This window comes from Plectrocnemia conspersa, unplaced genomic scaffold (genome assembly GCF_051122295.1).
Source record: "Plectrocnemia conspersa isolate PC_06_02 unplaced genomic scaffold, ASM5112229v1 ptg000013l, whole genome shotgun sequence".
Classification (NCBI taxonomy): domain Eukaryota; kingdom Metazoa; phylum Arthropoda; class Insecta; order Trichoptera; family Polycentropodidae; genus Plectrocnemia; species Plectrocnemia conspersa.
The window spans coordinates 31,201,138-31,225,999 of NW_028277177.1; the positions used below are offsets into that span (position 1 = coordinate 31,201,138).

General features: G+C 31.9%; 1 protein-coding gene across 23 annotated transcripts in view; it reads left to right on the forward strand.

Moving 5' to 3' along the window:
• Positions 1 to 24,862, forward strand: part of Unc-115a (actin binding LIM protein Uncoordinated 115a) — a 58,291-nt gene that overhangs the window by 22,258 nt on the left and 11,171 nt on the right. For 14 of the 23 annotated variants that reach the window (XR_015812005.1, XR_015811999.1, XR_015812002.1 and 11 more), the window contains 9 exons: positions 20,829 to 20,989; positions 21,704 to 21,822; positions 21,894 to 22,024; positions 22,090 to 22,147; positions 22,210 to 22,372; positions 22,449 to 22,539; positions 22,613 to 22,737; positions 23,243 to 23,314; positions 23,420 to 23,633. Coding sequence is in view for 15 of the 23 variants with exons in the window: in XM_088202388.1 (XP_088058514.1) it covers positions 20,829 to 20,989; positions 21,704 to 21,822; positions 21,894 to 22,024; positions 22,090 to 22,147; positions 22,210 to 22,372; positions 22,449 to 22,539; positions 22,613 to 22,737; positions 23,243 to 23,314; positions 23,420 to 23,633 (1,134 nt within the window). In the remaining 8 variants the exon portion in view is untranslated. The remainder of the gene's footprint in view (positions 1 to 20,828; positions 20,990 to 21,703; positions 21,823 to 21,893; positions 22,025 to 22,089; positions 22,148 to 22,209; positions 22,373 to 22,448; positions 22,540 to 22,612; positions 22,738 to 23,242; positions 23,315 to 23,419; positions 23,634 to 24,862) is intronic. The other 9 variants (XR_015812006.1, XR_015812004.1, XR_015812003.1 and 6 more) reach the window with 1 other exon arrangement.

The window sequence follows — 24,862 nt, forward strand, 5'->3', positions numbered from 1 at the left end:
GGGCGTCGAGAGCTAAGCGCATTTGTGCAATAAATTCAATGGGTAAACTAGCTATTGTTCACGTGCTCTGTGATGATTCAGATAATCGATTATCGAAACGACCGCCACGTAGGGTCCTTACTGCATGTATTTACAAACGCCCTTCCATCTATAGATCTCCAAAATTTCTTCTTCTTGCAACTCTTCAAGATCCAGAAACAAGACAACCTCTTTTTTCTTAACCACTTCGCATTATAATTTCACTTAATTTATTACTTCTAAAAAGCGATACTTGAGGTTATGGATTATGTGACTAAACTATTCCACTTTTCTCGCATTTCTTCTAGGAAATCTTGAGCATCTCAAAAAACTCGATCCAGTTCATGCTTGCCACTAGAAGTGTCCACGTTTTGCATACATACATTAACACATCATTGCAATTTTGAATGTATGTTTTGACAAAATGTGACATTTTTTCACGCTACTAAAATATCTATGTATATAATATATACACTTATACGGTCCATTCCGCTTTATCGGGACAGTCGGTTATTTGGGCCAAATCCAAAGGAACAGAAACCAAATAAGGGAACTAATAGTAATTTACTTCGATTATTTAGGATACCATTCCGTTTAGTTAGGACGGTAAATTTAATTAATGAAGAGGTTTAATAAACTCCAATTGTTAATTTTCAACATTATGGTTTCATATTTCATGATAATAGATTTTCACTGTTTAAATATAATTATTACCTTAATACCTGCAATCAATTTTTGCGGGACTAATCTCACCTACGTGATGTGAGAACTTTCTTTCACCCTTGCTTATTCAATAATCTTTCGTTTACTTTTATTTATTCGTTGTATTAATCGAAGAACTTTTCATTATAAAATGTAAGGTATTCAAAAATTACAACCTAATCACTTAAATAACGATATGCGACTGATGTATTTTTCAAATTTAAAATGCCACTGATCAGAAATTATTTGTAGATGTTGCATATTTTTTTTACTTTTTTTGAGTAATGTAATACATTTTGTATATAAAACGAAATTTTGTTTATTTAAAAGGAACATGATATGCACGCACATATCTGTTTTATGTATGCTCTTGTGTTTTTGCGGCGTTTTTGTAATATAAGCTGCTCAATCCTATGTAAAAAGGGGTCGCTAAGGGTCGACAGTATCTAGAATTATACATACATATATCATCACATTTTATTTTCATCTTAATTCCACAGTTGTGCTTGTGACCAACTCGCGTTTACCAAAAACGAGGAATAAAAAACTTTTTATACGAACTTATTTACATTTACATGAAATATGAAAAAAATGTGAGTCGCTAATTATTCTTTACTTATAACTGATCAATCTATGATTGCTTCTTCTCTTCTTGTCTTATCAACTTACATAATCCAGCTATGGTTTTATGATTCATTTTGGCCAACTTGAGCCATAGAGTTCGAAGACCTTCCGTGCGTGCTCATACCCATTCCGTGCACGCGCGAAAATCTTGACGAAAGTCTTTCGTAATAAGGCGCTAGAGTGCATACGCAATGTGCTCCTAACACTCACCAGTCCGATTATCAATCATTTTTGACTCTATAATTTTGATAATCGCGCAATTCTAGAGACCGCCCGCAGTTTTGGAAAGTATATAATAGCTCAACTTATTGCCGTACTTAATAAGATTCAAAATTGGAGGTCGAGTGTCGTCATCTTATAAATAATTTTTGTCTCGTTTGTGTATGATGATCATGTCCCACTTTTTTATCTTTAAATGCGAGCCGAACATTTAAATCGCCAAATTCATCTATAATAGAAGAAGGTGGAACATGGAAGTGCAAGGAAGACGTGGCGTGGGAAGATGATCCGAGCTGAAGAGTATGATGTACAAATATAAACTATACTCTTTGTTACTATCATAGCTTCTTAGTGGAAATGAGAAGTTGGGTTTAATTTCAGTATGTTGATGTTCAGCATATCTTTGCATTGCAGGAAGTGACAGTTCTTTCAGAGTGGGTCAATGTTTTAAAAAGCGTGACACCTTGGCTCTTTGTCAACAGTCCCAATTGTGTTTTAATTAGACTGTACAACAATTTGCATTTCTACGACGATTTTTTTTAGTGTTTCTAAAATCATAATTGTAACCTATATATTAAAACTTGTCTTTAAACGAGTATGCATCATAGTATAATTTAATTAGATCACCGATTCCTTGGCTACTGTTTTAATACTATCTGATTGATTTACCCCGTTATAGTGCATTGGGCTTACGCCTGTTATGTTACAACGTAAGATTAACACTATACATGTGTACCATGTTTCTGCCAATAGTTATGATACAACCTCTGTGCCACGTTTTCGTCAAGAATTGGCAGTCTATGGCGTTACTTATTTTTTATTAGAGCGCAGGTATCCTTAATATTTTTTAACCTTTGAAACGCCAGCGACTAATTAATAAGTTATTTCTCTTTACGCGTCACTATCTCTTTCTGAAAATAAATATAAAACACTTGGTTTACTGATAAATCATGCTAGTACATTTGTAAATAATTAATGAATTGTTTTAAAAAATAATTTGTTTATTCAACAAGAGACTCACCGGTAAGTCACTGGCGTTTAAGTGGTTTTTAATAATTTTTAAAACATGTTTCTGTCATCTGAAGTTTAACCGTGTATTCGCGCGGCCTGTAAAGTGTTAATTTTCTTAAATGCCATGGTATATCTGGGAGAAAAGATTATGAATTATGTTAATTTAAACATCTAAATGATCTTGTATTCTTATCTATGTGGCAATACACTCGTATTGTTATTTGATGCGTCTCTAGACAGGCGTGTGTTAAGTCTATTTCCGTATACTTTACCCGTTGGTTTTTGTATACCTGGCGATGCGTTTCAATCGGACGGAATTTGGTTAGCCGCAGCGCACATCATCACCCTTTGGCATGTATTACACCCGTGGGTCATTATATCTGGTAGAGTGGAATCCCGACTCTATTAGTGGTCGGTTCAAAAAAAAAAAGAGTAGACTGTAGAAGGGTAATTCTATTTTAAAATTTCCCCCATCGCCTGTAAATCTCTCGCGTCGATTAGAGTAGTCAGTAAAGCAATTTCCGGTAGCTGTTTAATAAGGTCTTGGTATCTTGGACTGGTGTCAGTCAATAGTTTCTCTTTGACAATGCTTCAGGTTCATGATCTTTGGTATGCTCGGTATATAGTAGATTTCACTTCAGTGTTTTCCTTTATGTTTTTTTGCTGCCTTGAGTCACGCCCTGTCTGTCTGCTTCGTAGTCCAAAACTCCAAAATATTAACCTTGACTCTGGTGTGACGCAGTGGACAACAAATCGTTTTTTGCTGTCCGGAGAGTGCTCGAGAAGAGTTGTTGAATAATAAAGACAAATATGATCTCATCGAAGTATAGCTGCAGATAATGAGAGCTTATTAGGTGGAATGATTCAATTATCCGCTCGTTACGCTGCGGTCTACATGGCTTCCATGCGAACACGTGACGCAATCTGACATAAGACAATAATAGTATTTCGGCCTTTCAAGGATTTTAGAGCGCCGCTAAAAGAGTGAAAAAATCAGACGCTGAATACTCGGAAGTCGAATTCAATTATTGTGTGGAAGTTTTTGTGTCTGCGGAGTCTTTAGAGCGTGTGCGAAATACATAAAACTATTTTTGCGACCAAGTGTCATTTTTATGGACGGTGATTTTGTTAGCGCCGGAAATCTGCGTCGTTTTATTAATTTGTATGAAGAAGTTGAGGAAAAAACACGAGCCATTACGTAGTCGGTAAATTGTCACATACTATTATTTTGATGATTGTCCATAAAAAAAATGTCAGTGGTTTAAATTACGTCATTTTATATCATTTAAGCAAAACAATGAAAGGAAATGTATATCCAGATACTCAATTATTCCAATTATTCTCCAGGTATTTAGAAAATCCACAGCTGCACAATATTAACTTGGAAATATGAGTAATTTCTGGAATTTCTGCAATTAAAATTTGTTTTTTTTTGCTATTTTACTTGTCGGCGATTAGTTGTTATGGCAATGTCTGTTATATAATAATAAGGAGATACATTTTTATCAACAATTGGGTTGTAAATATTGCATTAGTGCAATAAATTTTGAACGAATAACGAATAGTTAAAAACGGGTGAATATATTCAGTGTATTTGAAATCGAAGAATAAAGGGTATCAATAATTTCGTTCGTCGATTAATTCATTTTTAGATATCGTGCGTCTTTCTGAAAATAGTTTACAGATAGAACTAGAAGATTTATTATGACCCCTCTGAACTACGCGAGGAGAGAAGCTTGTGGCTCATTATGAGATAGCGCCATAAAGAGTATCGTAGAAAATGTAGCTCGTTCTACTTAGCAACGTATTAAAACATAGATTTGTATCTCTAAAACAATAAAATTTAATCTAAAACCTCTCGGGAAGTTTTGCTGAATCATTACGTATTATTTGTAAAAAAAATGCTTGAGATAGAAGCTCCGCTTATTGCAAACTCTTCAATGTATCTATCTATAATTGAGGCTATTATATTTTTTATATTAGTCATCTAAAAGTAGATTATATTAGTAGTGTTTATAGTTGATATTTACAGCGGATTTATATAGTATTTATTTAGTTAAACCCTTGTGGTCCAAAGTTTTTGAATGAATATATTTAATCAAATAATTTGATGAACATTAAATATTTCTATATTATATGAAATAAATTAATAATTTATATGAAAATATATTTATTTATTACTAGAATTTAAATATTATTTATTGAAATTTAATTTCTATAATTGACTGAATTTTAATTGATATTAATTCAAGAAATGTATTAATATAATATTAATCTAAAGTTGTAATTTTTGTATAGAGATATTTATGTAATAAATAAATTATTTAAAACACATTTTATGTGTTTAGTTTTCCTATTTATTTTATTTATAATATTATTAATTTTAAAATAAAGTTTTAAATAACTCGAGAAAAGATGTTTAGATATAATGGGCATAGGAGCTGCTAGTAAAAAACAAGGAGTCTAAAGGGTTAATGATATTTATTGTATTGTACTTGACGAGACATATTTTAAGACTATCTTTCAGCATCTCTAAGTGGCATGCTGTTACATTTTCTAAATTCTCTTACAGCTAAAGCTTAAGCAGAAATACTTCCGTCGATGACTTGGTTTTATATTCTAGTACATTTTTGCTATTAAGTCGTCAATGTTAGGCGACTTTCAACTGCGAATCTTAAAGTGAATCTAGAGAGTCACGATCGCATCCCTTATTCTTCAACGTAGGGCCAGGAATTTAGTGCTTGAGAACGCTTCTCTTTAACGAGCCATCCAACTTATCAGCAATCTTGCTTTTTTTAAAAGTTTTCAGCGATATCTATGAGGAGCTAAAAATATTTATTTTTAATGAATCTCATATATTTTAGATGTGCACCTTAATCATATTTTATGATACAATTTCGTTTAAATCTTAAATAACGTGTCTGTTAAAAAGTGTGTGTATGTATTACACCGAATCGACTAAATCGCTTATTGCGTGAAATGGATAAAAAATTGCCTAATTCATGAAAAGTGTAAGCCCGTTGCTTCATTCATGAATTAGACATATTATTTGCAAAATGCATGTATTAAACCAATGAGAGTGTTTATTGGAACTAAGCCAAATGTCATTTTTGATAGTCGCGAAACGTCACGTTTATAGAATGGTTCAATTTTTTTGCTCCTATAAAGTGTTTAATAAGTATTGCTGTTATAATAGTGATTTATGTACTTATGGTCGTGCAACCGACCCCGGGAGATAAGCAGATATGTTGTAATTTAATGTGTTTCATCCAACGCGTTGGTTAAAACAGTGAACGCCCCATGAATAACCCTGAAATGAATCATAGGCAGCTGCTCGCTCGCACCTAACCTGTACAAAATACCTGTTAAAACTTGTACGTTATCATATTTATAGCTGTAGACTTTTTAGGTATTCTAAATGATGATGAACATTATTGTAGTTAATGATTGATTTATTTTTATATAATTAAATGACATTTGATCTAGTTATGAAAATCCACCGAAGCGCTACTATCTACTTTTAAAATAATTCCTGTCCAATTCACGTATTCGGCAGATAATTTGCTTAATTCATGAATGAAGCAACGGGCTGGCACTTTTCATGAATTGAGCAAATTTTTGCCCATTCCCGTAATAAGTAACATATGTATACGCATCAGGTATATGAACGTATGTATATTTTAGTTGATGTATACGTACACCTATATGATATATTAATTTGTTTTTGTATAATGGCCATCGTGAAGCATTGAGGAAACCTGTCAAGTCATGACGGTCAGATTTGTATGTATAATAAACAAATTACATATTAAAAAAAAAACAGTACAAACAAATAATGAGTTAAAAACATATTTATTCTGATAAGAAATTGTACATATTTGTAGTAAATTTATTTTAGTTGTGATATTATAAATTCGTGCAATCATAGTGACGGTTAAAGAAATGAAATATACCAAAAGTGTAATCCATTCTTGATGCCACACTTTTTCTAGTGCTTAAAAAGAATATGTTTATACGAGATATAGACTTTAAATCTTGTCTAAACTCAACGAACGATTGAAAAGTAGATTGAAAGAGTAGGGCAGAGATGCATGGTTTATTTCATTTGTGCACGCCCAAAACGCATTTTTCAGGCTGTTAATGCCACTGTGACTGTTTTTTTCCGGTTCGCCTCTAAATGTTAAGCTTGTCATTAAGACACTGAGATTTTTCGTTGTTTTGTAGGCGGTTAATGCTTTTAATAGTGACATTTTCGCGAGATTCTCGTACCGCGTCAGGTCGTAATTGCTCTAATTTTATCGTTCTAGACACCTATGTAACAATTTTTCAATGGCCTCAATCAATTAGCGATTCAATTTGCACATTTTCCGTCGTCATTTTCTACATTGGATCAATCTGATGTACTATTGCGTGATTGAAATGCGCGTCGCGTTCCACCCTTCGCGAACACTTCGACGTCCCTCGAAATTAATAGCGTGGCTCTAAAAATACCGTTTAGCTTCGAAGAAGAACAAAAAAAACATACCGCTTTTTAGCCTTTAACGTAGGCGAGCTAATTAATTTGTACATTATCGAGGGGTAACGCCCATTGTGCCATTAAGCGGCGTCCTATCCGGAAATAGAAACGTTCGGGTGAGGAAACGCGTCACTACCGTGTGTTTCCTCAAACTATTCCAAGAATTCCAGACTAGTTCTATATCGGCGATGGAATAACTGGCGCTCCAGTCGCCCGCCTGCCGTCTCCGGGAGCTAAGAATGGACCCATCATAGATCGGCGGACAATGCTTGGTACACTGATCCAAAATAGTTTCGATTCGAAGGCATGGAGGACGTTGTCTGTTTAGTTTTCTTCAAGAGTCTTGATATATTACATGCATCTATAAAAGTATAAGGGTAAACACATAAATATGGCTCGATGATTTCCTATTAGATCAAGGAAACGAAAGTAAAAGATATATTGTCTGCCACACTAAATATGATAAAAAAATACCTCTATGAAAGCTAAAGTTGTTGTTTAAGAATATTTGTAGGTAAATTATTGATCAAAATATGTACCATACAAATCAAAATACCCAGGATGAAAAATTCCCTTTTAATTTTGTGTTAAATACACATATAATAAACACATAATACAACACGAGACTATGATAAGTGAATCTTCTAACATTCCAGAATTTTTTGACAAAATGTGACATTTCTGTCACGCTACCAAAATAATTAAAAACGTATATCTTGCTTGTATATATCTAGATAAAAATTTAAATCGAAAATAAAAATATATAAAAAAAATAACGCGAAAACGCGTGAACAGACCGTTAAGTGTTTTTAGATTTAAATAAAATCAGCTGCTTTCTCGTATAAAATTAAAATATCATCACATTATTTTATGACGTCTAATTATTTAAGCAAAGGGAAAAGTAATATAGCCAGTGATTATTGCTTATTTAATTTCTATAATTAATTTTAAATATCAATAAAAGTGTATTTGATGTTTCAAATATATTACAGTAATTAAATTAACTGTAAAATAAATTATTTTAACTATTAACATACATTTGTTTTAGTTAATTAAAAATGATTAATTATGTTTACCATAAATACTCGTTAATCGACAACAACTGTTATAAATATAACTGATTTCAAATCAGCATCATAAATGTGTGTTAACGATCGTGGTATAGCAAAAACTTTAATACAAAATCTGATGAGCTTTATGTTTATAGCGATATAGATATTAAAGTGAGACTATAAGGATCAAATGATTTGTCCAATTAAATTAGTGGTGTACCGGTATTTTTTTTATGACTTAAGAAGTACATCAAAACCGTTTTTTGACCAGTAGAAGAGCGCAATAAACAATTATCACTTCTCAGAAGTCAAAAATCTACGTCAAAAGCAATAAAATCATATAAATCATGGGAAGTAACAATTGTTTTTGCGCTCTCCTATTGACCAAAATTTGGTTTGAATATACTTCGATCAATACTTTAAATAAAAATATAAAAACGCGCCATTACCATCCTAGTGTGAATAATCGGTAAAGATATCTATTATATTTTTAAGTCATGATAAAACACCAAAAAGCGGAGAAACCATGAAGTATGGAAATGATTTCTGATAAAATATTTCGTTTGACTTGACTTAATATATATGATTTTTTTAAGGCAATCCCGAATGCATGCGTTTTGTTTTCTCAAGGCGACGGATAATTTAATCCTTTTTGATTTTTAGCGTGTATCTTGTGACTTTAGCTGTTAAAAGATTGCCCACGGTGGTGTCCTATTTTACCAAAGAAACGCATTTTTTCCTAGACGATCAAAACGCTTTCATCGCGTGCCGAATTGGGATTTTATGATTAAATAGCAATCAATAATAAAGAGTGGTTCAATTGGTAAACATGACAATAGGAAATTAAACATTTGCCTCTGGTGCATATAAGTATGTCTTTTGAGTCTGTATTCTATAAAATTACTGTCGTGATAGTTCCACACAAAGTATTACTTCTGTGGCTTTTGGTCTCAGACCAAAATTGAACATCCAGCTCTATATTTAGAGTTTATGCGTTCGTTGCATTTTAGCACAAACTCGTCAATGCCTGTTGACTTTAAGACTGGAGTCTGGCCGGTGTATATTTGAATCCGCAAATTTATATTTACTCCGCTTCGAAACTTCATTTCGTTCACGACACATCCGAGCCGATGCAAGATCCATGACTCGCCTCTATCTTTAGAAGCAAGAAGAACCTTCTATTTAATTGTTTTTTTTTTTCATTTCAATCAAAATTTGTGTATGTAGGTGCATTGTTTTGTGGCGGTAGGCGTCAAAAAACACATTCGAACACCCAATCCGTACCGATTGACCTCATAATTCTCATCTTGACCCCTCTCTACTTTTGATTGAGAAAAATCTACGCCTCGGTTTTAAATCACATTACGGTTTTTAGATTCGTCGAATAGATGCACTCGGCTGACGTTCTCCAGACGCTCTTTCAATCTACCCTAATGCGGTTTTGTTAATTGACTAATAGTTATGGTGTGTTTTGTAGCGTCTGTTCTTAATGCATCCTATCGAACAAACGTTTAAGTTGTTGTTTTATCCGCCGCATCGATTTGTCACCTCTTTTGCCATAATAGCTCGTGGGTGCTTGGATGGATTTTTTTTACCACAACAGACGGTGAGTCATTGTATCTCATTGCGTGGAATGAAGGTCGTCGCGTTTTGGTACTTTTTTTGTTGACGATCGATATTTGTATGTCAAATTTTTATCTCATCGCAGGGTCGCGTACAGTGATATGATGATCTCAAATTACATGTTTTTTTGCTGTCGAATAACATAGCAATTTTTTATATGCTTAACAAAGTCATTAAAAAAGTGTTTATATCATTAATGTGTATGTAAATCACATATAAAATTCGGAATAAAAATAATAACTGACACATAAAAAATGTAATATCTACTTGATATTTAAAAATCGTGGCAAAATTTCCAATAAAATTTAATTGAATGAAAGAGTTTTGTTTATGCCCGCCCTGTTCCTTTCAGGGAAAATAATACCATAACTTATATACAAATATCGAGTTATAAAGAATCGAAATATATATGATTAAAATAACAATAAAAAGTAATAAAACTATTTTTTAACATAATAGAGAATTAAGTGTTTCAAACTAATTAGTACAAAGTTTTTTTAATTATACCAGCTATAAAAAATGTAACCTTAATCCTTTGAGGAATATCGCCGTACATGTACGGTGGTCGGTCTTTCACTGTTTTGAGGTACCACAGATATATATATTTACATATGTATATAAATGAAGAAATAAATAATAAAATACATTATAGTTATGTATTAAAAAAATTGAATTTCTGTAGATAATAATATCAATAAATTAAAGAGTACGAAATAAATTAACATAACAAAAAATATTGTATTTTAAATTTATGAAAAATATCGATAGACTCTGTATTGATATAATTTTTTTACGAAATTAGAATAATAAATATGTAATAAATTAACGCAATTTGATAATATAAAAGTGTTGAAATATTTTTTTTAAATATACTGATACAAAAAAGTAGTAAAATATATTAAAGCAATAAAGCGTTAAGAATCACTGATTTTTTTCATTGATTTACTATAAATGCAATATAAAATAATAGTCAATAAATAGCAACCGAAATAATTATAGAAAAATATGTAAAGTGTACTCACTTCCAGGTGTAAACTAACGAATTATCAAATGTGTATAAATTAACTTACTACTCTAAGGGTTAATAAATTATTAGATAGACATTATTGTTGATTTAAAAGAGATACAAAAATTAATACTAGTCATTGAGAAAATCCACAGCTGTCCAATATTAACTCGCAACTATCCGCATTTTCTGGAATTTTGACAATTACACAGGTTTTTTTTCAATATTCGTACATTTTGTTATTCTCGATAAGTATGTATGTATTGTAATTATCTAAATTAATTTGTAAGTATATTGCGGAATAATACATAAAATATGAAAAAATATTTGTCATATTTATAGATATTCACTTAATAAAATGACTTATACACTTGGTGTACACCACAGCAAAGAAAATGTTAAACATTCACATTTGTTTGAAATAAAATACATTTTATTCATTTTGCTATAATAATATAAATATCACTATTATTATTAATTTGATCTATTTATTATCATGTATTTAATTGTTTTTTTTTTAATGTAATATATAACTATATATATTTTTTAACCATGATTTAAAATAATTTCGGTCTTGATAATACATATGAGCTGGATTTAAAAGACAGCCAAGAGCTATAAATGGTTCCGATGTTACAGAAAAAATGTTGCTTCTTCTAAAAATTTGACTTGAGATTTAAAGAATCAAATTTTGGTCTAATCCAAATTCTGCCAATAATCAAAATCCAAAAGTCTTAGTTTTGTGTATATTTAAGTTTCTCGCTAGTTGGATTCCATTTGAAATCCAATATAACTTTTCCCACGAATTTTCTTACCGATTGGATTCTCATTAACTTAGAATCCTTTTCTATTTCTGACATTTACTTTAGAACCTAATTAATGTTTTAAATAATAATAAGCATTGTGCCGGCTAAATTAGGTACCTCTATTCCATCTTCTCATTTGTCAACCCATTCTTTGAAGATTACAATGCTAATGACTACACCGGCTAAGTTCCATTCGATCTTCTGAGCCAAAGCGACGGTGAGTGACCTCCGAAACGCATGAGTCACGTCTGAACCAAAACAAACCCCAAGAGTTCCCAAAGTCGCGCTCTGGTGCTACTGTTGCCACTTCTCTCCGATCACGTACTCTCAGTCCAGTCCGCAAAACCATATAACGGTGATCGCGGAGAACTACAAGATTACACGGAGGCACGCGGGACCAGCAGTTGGTATCAACATTGGCCGACATCCTCATTATCCGTCCACTTTTCGATCGTTAAATTAGCAAACTGTGCTGATTGTCACGTGGTTTAAACGCCGGGCCAAAGTGCAACAGTAGCTCACCTTGATAAGGCGTCGAGATTGTATGACGTTTGATGTTTTCCGTCAAAAAAATGGGACAGTGCAATCTTTGAAATCAAATATTCCAAGAACTGTTGAGACTGTCAATAAACATTTTTTCTTACGCATAAACATAATCAAAAAGTATGCGATACAGACGTGGTTGACGTATAATTGTAATTTAGCGACAACGATAAGGATTGCAGTAAATTCGCGATCGCGATCGATATAGTCGAGAATGAGCGCAAGGCGATAATAATATTTCAGAGATGACGCACACTCAACACGAAGACAACCATAGCACAAGTAACATTTTTTTAGTTTATGCTTTGAAATAAATTTATCAAATTATTTCTTCTGAAAAAAATCAAAGTTTATCTTATAATTTTTCGTGATAGGAACGTTATCAAGAATAGGCTCTTATCTTATCTCGTTAATAAATTGCACGCGAAATATTTTAAAAGTATACAAGTTTATTTCTAAAAATATTATTTTACTTATTACTTACATTGTACAACAATATTTTTGTCACATAAATAAGTTTTTTTTAATAAGCTATCGTCCCTTAGATATCGCCGATATTGTTTATTTAAAATATTAATAATAAAAAGGGCTCAGTATTTTTTTACAGAATTATTATAATATAGTTATTGTATAGAGAGCATATAGATCCTATACTGTAATAAAATTATTGTTTTTTTTCTAGTCATTTTTTTTTGTTATAGTTGTCTTTATCTTCATGAAAGCAAGTGTGACGCATACCTAAATCTAATCAGTTTGAATTGTATTTTTAAGACTGATATAATACACTGTGATTCATAATTCATGTTGTACTTATTTAAAGCCGAGAAGTTCGCTCTTCCTTTAATTTAAAATTTAAAAAAATGCTAGTAAATTCACTACAAAAAATATAGTTATCTTACATAAATAATTCTTAATATTTTTTATTGCTGTGGTGGCCAGACTTTTACTTCCTGCTGACTTGCTACTAAAATTATTGATGGCGGTCTATTAAATACTTTGAATCTTTATGATTTGTGTTGGATGCTTTAACTGGATTTGCAAAAAACTTTGCTCATGATAGAGTCCCATTTTAATAAAGATGCCTCTTTTTGTCTAGACGCTAGATAACCGAGTGTTTCTACTGCGACGGCATTATTTTAATGCTTTTGACGTGGATTAAACGTAGGGACGTCATTTAGGGGCATTTGCATCTCCCACTTGAAATTGACCAGAAAATTGCGTTTAATTAAATGCAATATTATGAATCTTAATGAAAACGAAATAATAAAAACTGAACATTGTTTGGCCTACTTTTGCCCCCTTCTGGAAAAAATACATTTTTTATTTCCGTAATTCCGCATGTGTAAGAAATAACTCATTCTACGGTTTCAATTTGATACATCAAAATTATAAATATAATACGTATTTATTTATAAAATGAATTTTTAAAATATTTCAATCCTAAATTTAAACCATTATTTTGATTAGACAAACGTTTTAGCAAGAGATTCGATGTAAATTTCATGCTAAAACTTGGGCGATCGCAAATAGCTTCGCGGTCGATTGGTCGTGTTTATTTTTATTACTTTCGCTTTATAAACTTGATTACATATATTTTTGTACTACTGATTTATGTTAAATTCCACGCTGTTACAAAATCGTTATTTTATCTTTGTGTCAAAGAAATGCAAAATTGGTAGAAAAATCATAGTAGTGACCCCGTGCTTCTTTTCAATTTATAGCGCTGATCTATTGTGTCTGGTATCTTTGAAGTTGACTTTTGCGAGCGTTAGCAGATATTTCTGAGCTGCTATCCGCATTAAAAAATCAAAACTCTTTGATCTTTAATCGCTAGCCGTCGACGATTATTAGTCCGCGTCCTCTTTATTCCGTTTGTCGCCTTTGTGTCCAGGTGAGTCAGCCGTCCACGGCCGGCTGAACACAATGGTCCCTCCTCTCTTCGTCCATAATGGTCCTGGACCCTCAGCCAACCCAGCGGCGCGTGTCCAAACGCGTTCATTCCAAAGTCTCGGCTCCAAAAAACTTTGACGTAACTTTTTTTTGCCCGATTATGCAAGCCGTGTCCTCTTGACCGAGAAAGAGTTCGAAGATTCGATAGAAAGTGGCGGAGTACGCTTGGAAGTGACTATGCGCCGCGAACCGAAGCGAAAGTTGCCTTCTATAAAAAAAATACTACATTCCTCCACGTAATCGATGATATATTATATATTTTATTGGAAACTGTCCAATGGTCATTATCGCAGTAATCCGGTCATCCGCGAAAGTGCTCCTTTTCTACATATAAGTCCATTTTTGAAATCTTCAGTGGCAGTAGTGCTGCTGGAGTTTGACGGATTCAAGTGATACTATTCGTGTGCATTCCTCGTAGAAAAGAAGCGGGCTATCAAAAGTTAGTCTAATTCTGTTTTTAAATATGATTTTTAATGAGAGGATAAACTCTTGTCTACGCATTAACACATGTGCGTGTCGATCCGTTTATTTTAAAGTCACTGATGTTGTGTGACCGTATTTCTTTGAAGAAAAGCGGGACGGATGTTTTTGGTATTGATGGATTCAAAATATTTACTTGAAACTTCTATTAAACCTCGAAGCACGAAAATACTCCCACCATTCATTAACCCGGCCCTGAAAGGTGACTAGATTCATATGGCATTACGCAGTGTCTTTTACTCCACATTTTATTCCGAGACACTCTCGGGACACGTGCAATCAGACTATTGAACGAAATATTTGTAGAGATATATATCTTTCATATTTCCAAAAAATAAAAATATATATAGAAAAAAAAAACAAGAAATTAAGTAATAATTTGAGTGAATTTCATTGAAGATATAGAACCATTGATATGTTGTTTTTGGCCTCTAAAATTTAGAAGCTAAAGACAATATATACATTGCTTTAGACTTTTAGAGTCTAAACTCTAAAGCAATATGTGCTTTGGCATTTTGTATTTGTATGTAAATATAACGTTGTTTTTATCTTAATCGCTTTAGCATCTTGTGATTGTATTTAAATATTACGTTGTTTTTATCTTAATCACAGATACACGAGATTAGTGGATTAACGTGGTTTCGCGAAATATTTTTATAATATATGTATTCTAGTATGAAAGTGTTTTTTCATTGTTGGTATTTGAAGACTAATATGCAATTTTTGAAGGTTTGTTTTTTGAGACTTGCGCTTATGTTTTGACTTGTAAAGGGTTTAAATACAACACATATTTTTTTGAAACAATGGTTTTATTTAGGCACTAGAAAACTTTGATTATACGAATTCAGTCTAAGGTATGAGTTTTCAAAGAACTCAATATTTAGAATCTGTTTTGAAAATCGCAAGCCGTAAGTCGTTTTCATCCTAACTACGTGTGAATTGTTCGGCAGTGGCTAAGAGACTGAGAAAGTACGCGATCTGCGCCGCGTCGCTTGGCACTTCAACTGGCGGCTATTGGCACTGTCTAACTGTAAGATAATCCCGCCTGACAAAGGGCACTGGGAAATATAACCACTTGATAAGAGAACGACTCCGAATTGGTACGAAGACTTTCAGGTCATTAACAAATAATAAATATTCTGAGTACTCAATTGCCGCATTTACGTACATATGTCGTTAATGAAGAGAAAGAGCATAAGACCCAGATTGGATACCTGTGGTACTCTAGAATAATCGAAATATTACAGCTGCGACTTAAGTAACTTTAAAAAACTGTAGACATGCTTTTAAAACTGCTTTCGAAAGAATACATATTCCTTTAATGTCCAAAACCAAAAATAATGCTACTATAAAATGATTTTAAAATTCGCATTTAAATTCCACACTTTCTTCACCTTTCCATGCATTGCTTGTATTTTCTTTGGAATTTAAATTGCAGATTTTAACGACGCAAACTCGTACGGCAAACATTCGAGTAAAAGTTAACATTGTTTTTGCATTTGTAGCCATTTGTTAAATGCTTCTGGAACGTGTGATTCTTTGCGAGTTGCTTCCGTCATTATCATAACCTAGTTAAAAAGTTTGAGTAATGGTTTTAAATTTCAAAGTTATAGTCCATCCACGAATCCATATGAATATGGATGTCTGCAGCTAGTAACAATGATGTAGTTCTAATGGTACCCCGTTTTGGGGTATCAATAAGATTTGAGTTTATGTGAACCTGGAGACGATTACCCTTGTTATTTTGTTTGTTACCGAATTAATGCATTAACTATAAACTGTCTTTTTATACTAGGTTTATACTAGGATTGTGCTGGCGCGATTTTATATTTTTATAAATATTGATCGAAGTATATTCAAACCGAATTTTGGTCAATAGAAGAGAGCAAAAACAATTATCACTTCTCAGAAGTAAAAAATTCACGTCAAAAGCAATAAAATCAGATTCGATTTCATCGAAAATCGATTTCAGTTTATGTGAACCCGAAGACGATTACCCTAGTTATTTTATTTGTTGCGCTATATGTGGATTGTGCAGATCTTCTAATAACAAATCACTAGAAGATCTGCTTAAATTTATTTGATCTTCTTGAACGAAGAAACATACCTTCTTATAAATCATTGTTAGATCTGGTTCTTTTTTTGCACGAATAATTTTTTGATCTTATCAAATCTACTAACAAATTTACAAAGTTCCGGAACTACGTTGTATTGTGTTCCGGTCTCACTACACCACTGACTAGTAAGACATATTTCCTTATTACCTAATAAAGTTATTCACCTCGATTGACACCTATTGCTTTCTTGTCTTTATATTGTACTTTGCAAGCATGGTCACACCGTCACGTCCCTCATTGTCCTTTTTGTTCGATTCGCTGTTGTCACGCATATCTCTCCCGCTATACAAACGCTATAAATACAAAGTTAACGCACAAACGTTATGAATGGACGCTCGTAAATTTATTTTAGTAAGGGCTCAGAACGACGCGACGATGGGAACGCAGCGCGTCCGTCACCTTGGCAATATAGCAGATTCGAAGTCTGGGGCACCAACCGGTGTCCTTGCTCGCCGAGTTTGTTTAGATTCGCTCCCGGCCCCAAATTGGGCCTCTGGGTCATATCCTCATAAGTTGCAACTGCCAACTGCCCAAACGTGCTTTGCTCTTGTTGTTTTTTTAGTTATTCTCGTATATCCTTCGCCTTTGCAAGCGGTAGTTGACTGCAGCGAATAATTCCAGTTTCGTCGTGTGGGAAAGAACGAGAAGAAGAGATTGGTTCCACTTAGTGTTATCTGATTTTTTCGACATTTTTAATTCATTGAGAAAATAATGTTTAAATTGTACGTCTCGAAAAAATTGCGTTAATTATATTTGGACTAATTTTGCTAGTCTTGACAAAAATCAATCCTGAAATGTTGGTATTATGTTTACTAATACTGGAATTTATATTTGTTGTCTTTATAATCTAAATTTATGTAGTTCCATTTATTTTTAGTTCGGTCTGTTTGTTGACTATGTTTAACTATAGTTTATTTTATATTTTCTCTTTGATGATATCTCTTGTATTTGAATGAGTTTTTTAGATCACATAAATAATAATGTATTATACTTAATTTTTAGAATAGCGTAAGATGAAATTCACATAAAAACAGAATAAAAAACATTATCTAACTGTTGATTTTTTATGTATTTATACAATCTTTCGAATACTCGTAATTGTTAATCACGTCCGAAAATCTGTGATCTCTTCAGTACAAAACCATCACATTCTATTATTACTGTATAAATTGAAATTAAATATTAAAATTATTTAGTTGCGTTGAGAAATCAAAATATTAAAAGTTAAATTACACTGCAAGTCAAAAGTCATAGAGAAGAATCACAATATTATATAAGAAAGATTGAACTCAATGACTATAAAATTAAATAATAATCTATACATCTGATCAATCGTACGAGTTTCTGGAGGATGACAAAGCGCTGAAGTATTTTAATAAAATATGAACTCTCTAGAATCTTAAGAAAAATAAGAAAGGTAGCGACAAGTTATTTTTTTCTGATTGTAATCATGGCCTTAACATCAGCTGTTTGGAATTTGACAGGTAGAGAAAATATGTGTCAAATCCATTATGAAAGAATGGCCATTGGAAACCGTCGGAATTTTTCTATTGACTATGGATCATAAACAAAATTTTGGATGAAGTCACCAATGTCACTTATTATAAGGCATTGTAATATCAACAAATATGAATGATATTAAAGCAGGGCTGTGGAGTCGGAGTCGGAGTTGGAGTCGTGGAGTCGTGGTGTTTTGGCCGGAGTTGGAGTCGGAGTCGGAGTCGTGAAAAATGAGCGACTCCGAGCATTTTTTAAATTATGAAATTTATGAATTTTTAATTGCGTAATAATGAATGTGTATAGCGTATGAATATTAAACGTGTAGAAAAACACCAAAAATACCTGATAAAATTAAACTTTTTTGAGTCGGAGTCGGAGTGGAGTCGGGTTGTTGGTTAATATCGGAGTCGGAGTCGGAGTTGGAGTCGTGGAGTTTTGGCCGGAGTTGGAGTCGGAGTCGGAGTCGTGAAAAATGAGCGACTCCGAGCATTTTTTAAATTATGAAATTTATGAATTTTTAATTGCGTAATAATGAATGTGTATAGCGTATGAATATTAAACGTGTAGAAAAACACCAAAAATACCTGATAAAATTAAACTTTTTTGAGTCGGAGTCGAAGTCGGAGTCGGAGTGGAGTCGTGTTGTTGGTTAATATCGGAATCGCAGTCGGAGTCGGAGTCGTGTTTTTTTTAACGACTCCACAGCCCTGTATTAAAGTAATAAAATCACAAACATGACCTAACTAAATCTCAAGACCCTTTTTAGGTCTTCAACTGCAACCCTTGTGAATACATCTGCCGACGCTTTATCCTTACAGTGGCTTAACTAATTAATTCCCCGATGTTCATCCGAGGATAAACTGATTTTAATTATCAATGCGCGATTTTCCTCACCAGATGACATCAGCCAGCTCGAGCGTAATCTCACACATGTTCGCACTTTTATGTGCACATGTACGCCAAGGAGCTGTTAACGATTTTATCTGGACTATAAATTCATAAGTATTAATGGCTGGAGTGCTTCGGAAGATCTTTTTAGTATGTTCTGCGGTTTTGACGTCGATGCTGTAAGAACGGTATTTAATGATTACGCTTAACTGCTTAAGGAATGCAGATGGACTAAGAATGGAAATATCCAAGTACAAGATAACAGCTATGAGATGTACAATGTATATCCTTGTCTTGTTCTTGCTATTGACATCGAGTTGATGTCTTGAGCTTTGGCAATAGTTTTCTGGGTTATCTTTATTTGCCGTTTTTCGTTGTTTATTTAAGAACCTAAAATAAATATTTATATTTATTTAAGAATAAATCGATTTAGTACCGTAGAATATTGATAATTCTCAATATACTTATTGAATATGTTTATTTTAAAACGGAAATTTTACAATATGCTTTATGATGACCGCTGTGTTGACATTGTGGTATTTTATGGCAAATACATAATATATAAATAAACAGTCGGTTATGAAATGACGTGATGCTTGAAGAAATATTAACCGATTGTATAAGGAAATTTATTAAATAAAATAAAATTGTTGATGTGGTTGTCAAGGTCAGTTCCGTTTTCCATGCAACTGCAAAACATTAAAAATGACCTTTTAATAACAATATTTACTTGCGGTACCTTGATCCTCAATGAGCCAATTACTAACCAGTAATCTCATCCGATTTGCGTGGGATTTATATACAAATTCAGCTAAATTCAGCGTGCTAAAAAAATCTTAACCCTGTAAGTCTTGTTTTTTTTATTATTATCAAATTATTTAAAATTGTATCTTAAAATTAATAATATTATAAATAAAATAAATAAAACGTATTTTAAATATTTCATTTATTATATAAATATATATAATATAATGTAATTAGATTAATATTAATTATAAAAATTAAATTTCAAAAAACAAAATATATTCCAATTAAAAAATTAAAATTATAGTAATAAATAAATAAATTAATATGATATTTATATTTTTTAAATTAACAATATATTATTTATATTATTAACATATAATTGAATTTCTAAATTTAATTATGCCAAAATTTAATTTATTTCATATAATATAGGAGAAAAAGTTTTTTTATATTTAATGGTCATATAATATATTCATCCAAAATGACTTGGGCTTGTGGCAACACTTATTAAAAAAACTTTAGACTACAACGGGTTAAAGTTGTACCAGTTGCTAATGTCGGGAAAGGGCAATATTACCTTGTTCCAATTTAGCCACGTAACGAGCGCATCATCCATCTAATTAAACATTAATCGCCCTCGGCGATGACTTGCATGGTTGTTAATTTTCAATAATTTAGTCGACCTATCTGCAGCATGCATGCGGGACGATATCATCGTCCAATCCGCTTAATGATCCACCACGATGACGCCATGCTCGCTAACTCCCCTCTAAGATGAGATGGGTTTTTCATTTCGTTAAAATGTGTCCATTGTCAGGTGAACTGCAGATGTAATGGCTTTATAAGAACGGTCTAGGCAATGACAGAATGATTACATAATTCGGGCCGTCAAGATACCCTTGAATTTTCTCAGGCATTGCTCTTAAATAGCCTCGTATTGTTTCTGTCCATTATACACGAGACGCTAATTGAATTGTATCATTGGATCGAGATGTACTAATGATTCTGTTTTTATGTTTGTTACAGGTAAAACATACTGTGAGGCCTGCAAGAAAAAATGTTCGGGAGAAGTGCTTCGCGTCACCGACAAGTACTTCCATATGTCCTGCTTCATATGTCGGACTTGTGAAACTTCTTTGGCACAAGGCGGATTTTTCTGCAAGGACGGCGTATACTATTGTCCACAGGTACGCTACAATTTATTTAATTAACAATAAATACAAAACATAACTAGTTTGATAGTTTCCAAACATACTCCTACTTTAATTCTAATTCCAAGTTCGATTTTAACCATTTAACCCTTTAAATGCCAGCGACTAATTAGTGAGTCACCTGTTATTTCTTTCACGCGTCAGTATCTCTTTCTAAAAATAAATATAAAATAAGTTCACTGATAAACTATGCTAGTACAATAATCTATACTAATTAAAAAAATTGTAAATAATCAATTACTATGTTTTAAAAAAATAATCAACAATTGATTCACTGAAGCAAATATTAAAAAAATAATTAAACAATAAAAATTGGCACATCTATCTGATTAATATTCATTATTTTGTTCAACAGAACAGTGAATTTCAGTAAAAAATACTGCTGTTATTTAGGAAAAAATCGTTTAACTGTAATATTTTTTGGGGATTTTCATAAAAATAAAAAAATCTTGATGCAACAAATTAAATAGTCAATTTTTTTTCATTAAAACGTCCATAATATTATTTCATTATGGTCAGTTGAAAATAATAAAACGCCAGTATTTTTTTTGTTTCTAGTGCTAAAACGTTTATCTAAACATAAACTAAAATAGAATATATTGATCATATTTGTATAAACCAACATTAGATATATCTGGCTATTCCGCTATTGATAGACCGCGAAATTAAAAATGTTTTTTGTTTTTTCAGGACTACCAAAAAAAGTTTGGAACACGCTGCGCTGCTTGTAAAAATTATGTAGAAGGTGAAGTCGTTTCAGCTCTCGGAAACACTTACCACCAAAAATGCTTTACATGCGGTAGATGCAGGTATTATACTCTTTCTAAAAGATATTTTCAAATACAATGCAAGTCATTAATCATTTTTGTTTTATTTAAAGGCAAGCATTTCCATCTGGTGAGAAAGTTACCTATACCGGAAAGGAAGTGTTGTGCCAAAAATGTGTAATGGTGCCAGTTAAAGAAGTTGTCTATAATCAATCTACTAGTCCTACCACGAGTAATCCCAATGGTACTGATTATTTTGTGAATAATCTTTAGATATAACTAAGTTATTTATAAAAAAATGCTTTTTAGAATGCGCTGGTTGCAGTCAAGAACTCTCCGACGGACAAGCTTTAGTGGCATTAGAGAGGTAATGATATTTTTTATTGTTTATTTTTTAATTTTTATTTATAATATATTTTTGTGAAATAGGCAATGGCATATGCAGTGTTTTGCTTGCCGGGCTTGTGGAAGTATATTACATGGAGAATATATGGGACGAGATGGTATTCCTTATTGTGAGAAGGATTATCAAAAGCTTTATGGTGTAAAGTGCGCTTATTGCGAAAGGTTTATATCTGGAAAAGTTTTACAGGTATTTCAAAATTTTATTTATTTAACATTTTATTTATTTTTTATTTTTAAAGCAAACTGATTCTATTTTTATTTAGGCTGGAGATAATCACCATTTCCATCCGACTTGTGCTCGTTGCACGAAATGTGGAGATCCATTTGGAGACGGAGAAGAGATGTTCCTTCAAGGTTTTTTTTTTGTTTTAAAATTTGTTTTAATTTAATAGCAGATTTTATTTTGGTTTTATTTGGATGTTTTTAGGTGGAGCGATTTGGCATCCTCGTTGTGGTCCAGGACCAGGTCTTGAGAGTATACCGCCTAGCAACGGTCATGCCACAGATTCGGAAGTCGACCGAGCTTCTAGCGTAGCTGCAAGTGATATGCAGGTACCTTGAACTTTTAAATATTCAGTTTTTAATTTAAAAAAAAAAATTAGTGCATTTTTGCTCTTTCTTTAATTTTAATAATTTGCTAAATGTGTTTTTCTTATTTAAATAACGTTTTTGAATTTTGTTTGATTCGTAATAATGAGTTCAATGATTGTTTTAAAAAAATGTCTTGATTTATTTTTGTTCATCACTATACATTATTTGTTTTATGATGGCCATTTTTTTTTGCATTATTTTTTTATACAATAATATTTTCATATGAGCTTTCATAAAATTAAAATGTATCCTAATATTTAATTTTATATATATTACTGTATATAAATTTTAACAGCTTGGTGTTAATCATGCAGTAAAACAAATTTTTGTGATCTTTAATTTAAAATGAAAGTTTTGAAGTTACATTATTTTAATTATTCGTTATGTTTTTTTTAATTGCATGTTGATTTTTATGCTAATTTTGTTTTTGCATTTGTTATGTTTTTTTTTTTGGGAACTTTTTCAGTTTTCAATGAGGTCACGTACACCCAGTTTGAACGGTTCTTACTACAATCCATACAATAGTATGAATAGAAAGGTTTGAACAACACATTTTTTTTATTTTGAAAATATTTGTTTGCTCTTAGATATTTAAATTAAAATTTTTATACCTAATATTAATTTTAAAAATATATATTTTTAGCAATACGGAAGCTATTGGAGTCGCGTTGGATCTCCTGGATTGATCTTGCGCGATTATGGACGCAGCGGTTCCGCCAACGACGGCCCCGTCGGAGCGCCGCATCGCATTTTGACCTACAGCTACTTAACTGAGCAGCCAGCCCAAGGATATTTACGTCGTCCTATAGAACCATACGATCGACCACCAACTAGTCCACATTTCCATAGACCACATTGTACGTATATTTTTCATTTTCTCTCAACAAAGATTGACATTGAAGTTTAACCACTTCATACCTCAAATATTTTTCAAAAGTTTTTCAAAAAACCAATATTATTTTCTTTTCTCTTTTTTTTAGATAAATAATAAATTTACAACAGACTTTTTTTTTTAATATTTACTCAAAAAAATACAGGAAAATATTAATGAGCAATATATGTATATAAAATAATTGTTCCATAAAACGAATTGTTGAACAGATTAAGTTCGAGCGAGCATTAATCTGAACTGTAAACTACAATAATAACTCTGTAATGAATTATTTTCGGAAGAAAAATTCCGAAGATTTACCCTACATGCACAAAAAAATCGTTTTATGGAACAAAGTATGTATTTAAATGCATATATCTCTTAAAGCAATTCCCACCCGTTTCTTTATAATATAATAATAATAAAATTAAATAATAGAAATAATGATTCATAATGCATAATTCCATCTTTGCGAGATTGGTTTAAATTTTGAGAAATAAAACAAAGTACTAATTAAAATAATAAAATATTATTAAAATGAAAAGACCTCACTGTGTAATGCAAAGTGAAATCCCACACATGTGTGAGTGCTGGTCTAACGCTAAGTTCGAAAATCCCGCACATGTGTAGGACCCGTCCTTGAGCGGTTAATAATTTATCTTCTACGTAATGGAACTACTCTTTTAAGTTCTTTATTCAAAGCCTTATTATTTTTATTTATTATCTGTCTGCGAAGTGAAGCATAGCAAATATTATTTATAATTTGCCTATTTATAACCATATTGTAAGATCTTTGAGAATAACCTTAGAGTATATACTAAAGAATATGCATTCAATTGCATTCAAATAGAGCTATATATAAATATCCTAATGTCAGATTGTTATCTATATATTATATAGATCTATTTTAAAATCGGGTTTCTAAGATATAATATATGTATATAAATGATAACATTGCAAGAAGTTTGAACTTATTATTGCTACAAATCTTACATAAATTTAAATTTACCTTTAATTTAATTTTGAAAAACTCAACATTTGCTGAAAAAATACTCATAAATCATCTACAATAACATTATAAAGCTGAGTTTTAGAGCCTGACTAATAATTAAATATAGAATATTTTTACATATATTATCACATATTCCTTCAAAAAGTATTATAAATAATTGAAGTATATATTTAAAACCTATATATGTATTTCTATTGTCGCTT